Genomic DNA, 9,876 nt, shown 5'->3' on the forward strand with positions numbered 1-9,876 from the left:
GCATGCGTATTCAAGGAATTTGGACTAACGTTCTCGAGCGCTAGCAACAATTTTCTTAAGACAGTGTTCGACTAGGGTATTAGGACTAATCTTGATATAAATTCAGAATAAACTTTATACACTCGCACAACAATTGTTTTCAAGATAAACCTACAAAACAACATGATCGGAAGAAAAGAAACGATCGAATGATAGAATGAAAACACCAATTTCTTGTTTCACTCTTTAATAAATTTTAAAACAATTGAAAACCAGAGAATGAACACCAGTCAGCATAGCCAGCACGTGCCTCGCGTCCTTTGGGTCGTATCCAAACTTTGTCACCCTTTTTCATCTTTATGATTGCGGTGGCGGATCCCGATGACATTGTGCGACTTCCAGCATTCCCATCAGCGATGTTGTAGGCAATGAGGTTATTGTTGTGGACGATCACTGTGTTGAACCAGCTCCCGGCTGCAGTCACACCGGTCCATGTAAACGAGTATATGCCGTCCCGAGGTGCTGTAAATTTCCCCGTCGTCCCATCATATGCTGATCCAACATTAAGCGTTACTCTTCCAAACACAACCACGGCATTTGATGCCAGGTTATGAAGACCCTTTGAAGTGCGCGCATGGAAAGCAATTATACCTGTATGTTGAAATGACTATTAATAGTATAGACCTCTATCTATGTATTTACAAAATGTATTTAATTCGAAACAACGAGTACTTTTTTCACTTGCTTGACAAGTTCCGTCCTTAAATCCCATTCCTCTGCATACTTCATTATACGTATTGAACTTCTTGATGAAGTCTTTTGTAATGCCATCAGCATTCACGTTTGTTAACAGGAAGGTTGTAACAACCAATTTCAAATTCTGGAACCTTTTATTTAAAAAATGTGATTTTTCAAATTCTTCATTTACTAAAAAGATAATGAACAGTGATTACTTTCCTATAATCTATAAACAATACAAATCTATGAAGAGAGCATAAAACACAACACGGACCCCCTGAGATAACAAGAGCTGAGATCAGGTGCCCAGGAGGAGTAAGCATCCCCTGTTGACCGGTTGTATCCGCTATGAGCCCAAGGAAGGAGGAACATTCCGTAGTCAAATTCAGTATAAAAATAAAATGCCTTACATGCAACTGGTAGAAATAATTTATGCAGGGAAAAAATTGCATTCTCTATATTTCTATTTAAAGATAAACCGAAATTTTGATTTAATCTTAGTAAATTGCTAACAGCTACACTCATCTGCCTTCTGAATATATTATAAATATCAATAATTAATTGAATTATGCATGTATAAAGAACAGTAATTACGATCAAAATGTAATGGAAAAATAGATATCGGGACCCGAGCAAACACTGATCTCTAAGAACATCATAGGTGGGATAGGATGCCATGGAATAGCAAGCATCCCTTTTTGACCGGTTATATCCGCCATGTACTCCATGTCATAAAACAACCAGGGAAAATGTGAAATATGATACATGAATGCATCTTTCTTTAGAATGGAAATTATGAAATAATCTTTGAAAAGAACTTAAGAGTTGTAAGGACAATACTTACATATGCATTGCCTGTGTATAGATATCGCGTGGAGATGAACTTCAGTGTTTGATTTTTTATATAGTATTTATAAGTATTTATAAAAATAAAACACGTTTACAGTCATTAAAATGAAACATAAGTACAAATATAGATCCGGATTATTCTGAAATATGACCTTAAAATTTTAACTAGATTTGTCAGTATGGCACGAATACCCCACAACTATTAATGTTTTAAACATTTATAAAATCAAGGATATATTAAAATAATACACGAACTAGTAATGCTTAAAATTATCACATTGCTTCTCTTTTGTAAATCAACTTATACATACTATACACAAAAGCATGCTCAGAGTATGATTTAATACCTAGACATGCTACTGAAAGATAAGTCGATGTTACAAGGATTTCAACAACTTAATTTGTGTAAAGGCAGCATTTTGTAAATTTTATTGTCGTTATAATGACCTTGGGTCGTATTTGACTGACTTTTACATACAAATTCTTAGACCCATTGTTTTTATACTGGATTCGAATTATGACCTTACTACAATGAACAGTCATGTTATTTGAACATGACACGTAAATTTTATTTTGGAAACAACTTTTATCAAAGTTTGATTTCGTCAACTTGGTACAGCAGCGACGGTTTAACGAAAATCTAATTCAAACCAAGCACATATTTTATCATTTCAAATTGCATCATTGACATATGCCTGAGATCTCCTAATCCAAGCAGGGGTAATGCAAGGATAAATCACATTTTTAAAAAGAATTATGAATTTACTAACGAAAAATATTCTCTGATTATCTTCCTTCATCAGAATGGACTTCAGAATAAAAAAGACGAAGCACTATTATAGTTGTGAAAGCTTAAGTCATATTTTTAAACACCGGTATTAATAATAATAAAAAAAAAACGATTAAATTAATCCGCATATTCATTTATTTTTCCAATGCCCTAACCAGAGATGCTGTACATATAGAGAAATCCACTTCAAGGAAGCTGGGAAGCTTTTGTAGAAAACGTCACACATTTTTTTTTTACCCTTTTTTGCTCCAGCGTGAAAATTAAATTTTCGAAACCTAGCTTCTGAATGTACCTCATCAGGACGCTCCCATATTTCCATTTCAAAATATGAATGAGCCACAGCAAAATTGTAAGAGAAGTTCACTCAAGGAAATTTTTGTATTACTCCAGATTTGCCTCCAGGGTGAAAATGGAAATATTTTTGCACATATTTAAGGCATTTCCATGTAATCATTTTCAAAAATATGAGTACGTTGGCTAATTATAAGTACTGATCAAAATACTTTGAGGAAGAAGATACCGTGGGGGTATATGTTAGCTATCCCGGTATATTACGACAATAATTGTTTTAATACAAACCTACAAAACAACACGAACAGAGGGAAAAAACGATATATAATGGAAGGGAAAACACTTTATTGTTTTACTCTTTACATGCTTTAATAGACTTTTAAAACAGTTGAAAACCAGAAAATGAACACCAGTCACCATAGCCAAATCGTGCCTGGCCCCCTTTAGGTCGTATCCAAACTTTGTCACCCTTTTTCATCTTTATGATTGCAGTGGCGGATCCTGCGGACATGGTGCGACTGCCAGCATTTCCATCAGCGATATTGTAGGCAATGAGGTTATTGTTGTGGACGATCACTGTGTTGAACCAGCTTCCAGCTGAAGTCACACCGGTCCACGTAAATGAGTAGATGCCGTCCCGAGGCGCTGTAAATTTTCCCGTCGTCCCATCATATGCTGATCCAACATTCAGCGTTACTTTTCCAAACACAACCACGGCATTTGATGCCAGGTTCGTAAGAGTCTTTGACGTGCGTGCATGGAATGCAATTATACCTGCATGTTAAAATGACTAATCATAGTATAGACCTATCTATGTCTGTATGCCGAATATATTCAATAGTTAAGAATTATATGTTTATGGATCTTTTCTCATTATATCTACATCTACGTTTGTGAGATTTTTTAACCTTTAGTCTTTTAACACGAATTGTATTGCACACGTACATGTAAAAGAACACAATGAGTAAGCATATAAATGTATTTCAATTATTGTTCAATTATTTACAAAATGTATTTAATTCGAAGCAACGACTACCTTTTTCACTTGCTTGACAAGTTCCGTCCTTAAATCCCATTCCTCTGCATACTTCATTATACGTATTGAACTTCTTGATGAAGTCTTTTGTAATGCCATCAGCATTCACGTTTGTTAACAGGAAGGTTGTAACAACCAATTTCAAATTCTGGAACCTTTTATATAAAAAATGTGATTTTTCAAATTCTTCATTTACTAAAAAGATAATGAACAGTGATTACTTTCCTATAATCTATAAACAATACAAATCTATGAAGAGAGCATAAAACACAACACGGACCCCCTGAGATAACAAGAGCTGAGATCAGGTGCCCAGGAGGAGTAAGCATCCCCTGTTGACCGGTTGTATCCGCTATGAGCCCAAGGAAGGAGGAACATTCCGTAGTCAAATTCAGTATAAAAATAAAATGCCTTACAATAGGTACAAACAATCTATGCAGGGGAAAAAATTGCATTCTCTATATTTCTATTTAAAGATAAACCGAAATTTTGATTTAATCTTAGTAAATTGCTAACAGCTACATTCATCTGCCTTCTGAATATATTATAAATATCAATAATTAATTGAATTATGCATGTATAAAGAACAGTAATTACGATCAAAATGTAATGGAAAAAAGATATGGGACCCGAGCAAACACTGATCTCTAAGAACATCATAGGTGGGATAGGATGCCACGGAGTAGCAAACATCCCTTTTTGACCGGTTATATCCGCGATGTACTCCATGTCATAAAAACAGGGAAAATGTGAAATATGATACATGAATGCATCTTTCTAAAGAATGGCAAATATAAAATAATCTTTGAAAAGAACGTAAGAGTTGTAAGGACAATACTTACAAATGCATTGCCTGTGTATGGATATCGCGTGGAGATGAACTTCAGTGTTTGATTTTTGATATAATAGTATTTATAAGTATTTATAGCAATAAAACACGATTACAGTCATTAAAATGAAATATAAGTACAAATATAGATCCTGATTATTCCGAAACATGACCTTAAAATTTATACTAGGTTTGTCAGTATGGCACGAATACCCCACAACTATTAATGTTTTAAACATTTATAAAAATCAAGGATATTAAAATAATACATGAACAAGTAATGCTTAAAATTATCACATTGCTTCTCTTCTGTAAACCAACTGTTACAAAGTTTCAAGACTCTGATAAAAGTGGATTTATCACTTGCAAATATTGTTAATATCTCACAACTTATACATACGATACACAAAAGCAGGCTCAGAGTATGATTTAATACGTATAGACATGCTACTGAAAGATAAGTCGATGTTGTAAGGATTTCAACAACTTAATATCAATTCTCTGTAATTATCAAACAATATCAATAATGCTTGGCCACGCTACATTTTCAATTTCTATGAAACTTTTTGTGTGTACTCACATTGTCACATCATTCATGGTTTTATATTTTTTTATTTCAAAAAATGTCTCGTTGCCATGGTTACGGCACCTATTGTTTCCCCTGTAAATTCTTCCTAAAATTTGACCAAAAAACGTGATTTTGTAGGTTTTACTGAATAAAAATGAGCTTTAAAGAAACAAGAGAATGGGAAAATCTACTTTTGTTTCAAAACTACCATTATTCCTCTCTAATATAACAACATAATTTTTTAAAAACTGTAATTCTACATAATGGCTTAACAACGCTTAGCTTTGGGGATTTTGGCATTTTGCCAAATTGAGAAAATTACCATTTTAGACCCTTTTTTAAAGCGATTTTTTAATACTTTGCACACTGATTTGAAATTCAGGAAACAGTGCATTGTATAGATGGTACATAAGTTAGTTTAAACACATTAAAATATTTATGGGACACTTAAACATTTTTTTTTAAAAAGCTGATGAAAAATTACCCCAAATCTGCAAAATTTCCGTATTTCAAGGAACATATGCACATTTCATTAAGTTCATATAGAAAAGAAATGTTCCTTTCTACCTGTTTTGATGTCATTTACAGTAAAATTAGTCCATATCTAGGAAAAGTGTCATGTAAAAATATTCACATCCCATTTCCAAGAGCATTAATACATGTAAATATGTTCATAGATAGGAGAACTGTGAACACCTGCACAAAATGCCCTCCCCCCCTTTCCGTAAAATTGACAATTTTGAAGTACATGTAGACTAACAAGGGCATGTTTCAAGTTTCCTGAAACTATCCCCTTAGATTGAAACTAATATGAAATAATTTAATTCTGATTGTAACGCTGTATTTGATTGGATAAAAAATTTACTTCATATTGTATAAAATGGGTTGCCTACGTCACAATGACTTACGTCAAAAACGTATCAATCCGCTTGACGTTACATTCAAATTTTGTACAAATTGAAGTCATTTTATTAGAACAATCACCTTTTTTTCTTGCATCAAATGAATGAAAATTAAATTATAAGCAATGAATTTGATAGCTACCCATTTTATACGGTATAAACTTGGTTGGAACAGTTTACGCTTTTTTATAAACCGCTTCGCGGTTTATAAAGCGTAAACTGCCCCAACCCAGTTTATACCGTATAAAATGGGTAGCTATTAAATTCATTCCTTAAATAAAATTTTCCCTATCCATTCTCTATTACTATGGAAACAGGAATGCAAGATTTGTTACCATGGAGACAGGAATACCAGATTTTTAACCAAAATGGCTGCATTTAACGTAACAATATTCCCAAAACTACACTTATTTACTCTTTTATAAAACCTGTGTAATGAGTTAAATGTGAATGTGAACTAAATTTTTTGGCATCTTAAATTTGCATCTTTATGATGCTGCAAAAATATAATGCATGTTGTAATGCTATGTCAAATAATTGCAAAACCTTGTGGCTTTTACTTTTTCAAGATTTGGTCAAACTTGAAAAATTCTGAAATGAAACTAAAACAAGCAGGACATTCATAATATTTTACTCATTTCAACTTGTTACTTTGTATAATTATTTATTAAATTCATGGGCAACTGCAAACCACAGATACTTTGAATGAAGTCCAAAATTTACCCCCCCCCCCTTCTGATTTTTTCTTTTAAAACTTCTTAAACACGGCTTTAAACTTGAGAAAAAATACATTGGTTTAAAAAAAATCACATCCTCTTGGGTAAGTTATCTTGGATTTAAACATAAATATCCAACGATGGAAAACTTTAAACATAGTGTTTGGCATATAATTAATAATTAGGTTTGCAATGGATCTTTTGCATTCTGTAAAGTCAGGTTGAAAGAATGCCCCCCCCCCCCCCCATGAGACACTGTCCCCCACAAGTATCATTTTAAGGAAGTTCTTCCTTTCATTTTACTAGGTTCCTGCCAACATCTCATCACACCAACTATATCAATCTCCTTTTCTTTTTTTGCACATGTAAATATAAATTCTGAAAACAAGAGAACTTTTCTTTTGCTTTTTTTATTTTTTATATATGCAACATTCAGAGTACATGTATTCTCAACTACGGTACATATCATTAGATTTACCTGACAGATTCTACAGTTTCTGCTGCTCTGAAAATCTTGTCTCTGATTTTTCAATTTTAGAGTTTTTGTTGGTCATGCATGTACCAGTAATGACCTACATTGACATACGCAAGTAACACTGATAATTAGTTAATGAGAATTATGCTGAGTTGAGTTTTTTTGGCAAGGTACAGGATAAAGCTTGATAAGTTCTAAAACATATTGTTATACAGCATCAGATTTGAGGATGTCATCACATAATATGATAAACATGTTCCTATTGTATTTGAACTTTGACATCTCAAACACTGATATCTTGAAGACAGTGGGTACAAGTATGTTGAAGTAGGTTGGAATTCAGCTTTCACTTGCCTGGTTTCAAACCTAAGATATGGCATCCCTTCTCAACCTACAATGGTAAATAATTCCTGCACTTTCCAATATACACTGATTTCAAGCTAATTAAATGTGTATGTAATCCTTTAGAAAGTTGTTTTCTTTATTCTAGTATAATAATTCTTCTGTTACTGGACAGGTATTAAATTTTGTTTAAAAAAAAAGAAATAAGCAAGGTTTAAATTTAGATATAAAACTGAAATATTTTTTTAACAATTTAAGGACAGATGATACAAACAAACTTTTGTCAAAGAATTTGAAAATAACAACTGGGGTCATGTTTAAATCAGTAAAATTAATAACTTTCTTCAAGAACTTTTTAATTTTTAATTCATATTTGCATAAAAATGGAATTTGAAGTGAAAAATATTTGTATAGATTAATAAGGATAGTTTCAAGAGGGTAGACTTTTGAACATCACAGAAGGTTTACAATTTCTTAATATTCTAGAAATTTATTAATAGCATCATTAATTTGCAATTAAATTATGCCAAAAAATATATACCAATCCAGGCATCCATTTTTTGTTTGTATCATCTGTCCTTAATTTACTTTCATATTTTAAGAATGGTTACCTTGAAAAGAACAAAATCTAGGCTGTCCACTTTCTTGCAGAATGCACTTGAACTTCAGTCATGGCCTATTTGGTCCTGTTTTGGTTTACTGGTCTTACTTTTTCTTTATTCATCTTATATGGTAAATCCTTTGATGAAAAAATGATGAAAATAATTATTTTCTTAGGAACATGATCAAAAGGAAAATTCATTTCATTCATACACAGACATGTTCATGTGTGTGATCATCTTACCAGTAGTGAATATTTGCCTGGGTATCAAATAATTTGTTTAGAATATTATAAAACATGGTCAGTGTGTATAAAAAAAAATATCATTATAAATCAGAGGTGAATATTCTACATGTACATTTATATAGTTTTATTATACCCTCCGCTTGAAAAGTGGTAGGGTATACTGTAATCGATATGTCCGTCTAGCTGTACGTCCATCTGTCTGTACGTCCGTCTGTCTGTTACGCTTTAGGGAAACCATCTCTTATTATCCGCAACTCCTCTTATACCACTGCAATGAGTGAAATTTAATGAACCTTTCACAGAATCATTATTACATATTGCCATTGTGCACCTCCTATTTTACTTTTTGATCCGACACATATTTTGGGTTTCCCGGCCACAGTAAAACATGGATTTGTCATCAGTTATAACCATCTGGGAGGCAGGGGGTATCATTTAGTGAGCTCATTGCTCACAGTACCTCTAGTTAAATTTTGTTTTAACACTAATACATATGTACAAGTGTACATATATATTTTTTACTGTTTGCTATTTGAAAAGATTATTATTATTCACACAAAATTGAACTATAGATTATACAGTACTGGTACTTCAAAAACGAATGAAAGAGTCTATATAAACAAAAATAACTCAATATTTCCAGTGCATTCTTAATCTAGATCTATTTTGTCAATACATATAGTACAGTTTTGGATATATATAATAAATTTAAAGTTTAAAAGATAGAAGCTATTAAATAAAACAATGATATCAAAACAAACATGCTGTTTTCTTATTTTCTGCTAATGAACATCACATGACCATATTTTGCTGATATATAGAATACTATTTTAAAAACTTAGCTACTTTATGCTCACACATTATAAACGTTTGAGGCACTTTTTTTTTATAGAAACAAACTTGCTGTAGTTAAATATTTTAACAACACAATTCTGTAAAATATGTGCCTAATATGCCAATAAAGAATTGAAATAATAGAATAAACAATGAATGAAAACTGACAGAAGTGGAAATTTATATCATAAAGATAAATAATGTTCACTTAAAAGTCTCTCTCAGCTCATCATAAAAAGTAAACCTACTGAATGGCACATATTTCATACAATCTCTATATAGACATTTATATTTCGGGGGGTGGGGGGGGGGTCAGCTGTATCAGCAAGTGATGTTTATATGCTTCAAATTCATTTTTATTAATAAAAATAATTAATTCATTGGTCAAAAAGTCAAACTGTCAAGAGGTATAGTTCGCTTGATTTGACAAGGACCACTGACCACTACTGGTAAAACAACTGTGTTTCAGTGTATTGTAAGGCAAATAAAATTAAGAAAATATGCATTTGTTAATCTTGATATTTTTGTAATGCTCAGTATATACATTAATTCACCTTCTGTCTTCATTGTTTAAGATGTCTAGCCTTCTTTTCTTCTTCCATATTGTAAAACTTTGATGAGATCTTTCGCCAGAAAGTGTTCATTGCTGTTTACTAAATACACATTGTACCTCCAAACGC

General features: G+C 32.3%; 2 protein-coding genes and 1 long non-coding RNA gene across 3 annotated transcripts; all 3 read right to left on the reverse strand.

Annotated features, from left to right (window-relative positions):
* Positions 1-235: 235 nt before the first annotated feature.
* LOC134243939 (complement C1q tumor necrosis factor-related protein 3-like) lies at positions 236-1,595 on the reverse strand. The gene is made up of 3 exons (XM_062726173.1): positions 1,562-1,595; positions 712-866; positions 236-630 (listed from the first exon to the last, which is right to left on the reverse strand). The coding sequence occupies exons 1-3, from the start codon at positions 1,567-1,569 to the stop codon at positions 236-238; spliced, it is 558 nt and encodes a 185-aa protein (XP_062582157.1). The 5' UTR covers positions 1,570-1,595.
* A 1,431-nt stretch (positions 1,596-3,026) lies between these two features.
* Positions 3,027-4,559, reverse strand: LOC134243940 (complement C1q tumor necrosis factor-related protein 3-like). The gene is made up of 3 exons (XM_062726174.1): positions 4,526-4,559; positions 3,684-3,838; positions 3,027-3,421 (listed from the first exon to the last, which is right to left on the reverse strand). Exons 1-3 carry the CDS (start codon positions 4,531-4,533, stop codon positions 3,027-3,029), a joined length of 558 nt encoding a protein of 185 aa, XP_062582158.1. The 5' UTR covers positions 4,534-4,559.
* A 2,864-nt stretch (positions 4,560-7,423) lies between these two features.
* Positions 7,424-9,876, reverse strand: LOC134243925 (uncharacterized). The gene is made up of 3 exons (XR_009987142.1): positions 9,751-9,876; positions 8,127-8,254; positions 7,424-7,564 (listed from the first exon to the last, which is right to left on the reverse strand). It is a non-coding gene; the product is annotated as an uncharacterized LOC134243925 (long non-coding RNA).

The sequence above is a fragment of the Saccostrea cucullata genome, unplaced genomic scaffold (genome assembly GCF_032062105.1).
Source record: "Saccostrea cucullata isolate Sc308-1 unplaced genomic scaffold, CSIRO_AGI_Scuc_v1 ctg79, whole genome shotgun sequence".
Classification (NCBI taxonomy): domain Eukaryota; kingdom Metazoa; phylum Mollusca; class Bivalvia; order Ostreida; family Ostreidae; genus Saccostrea; species Saccostrea cuccullata.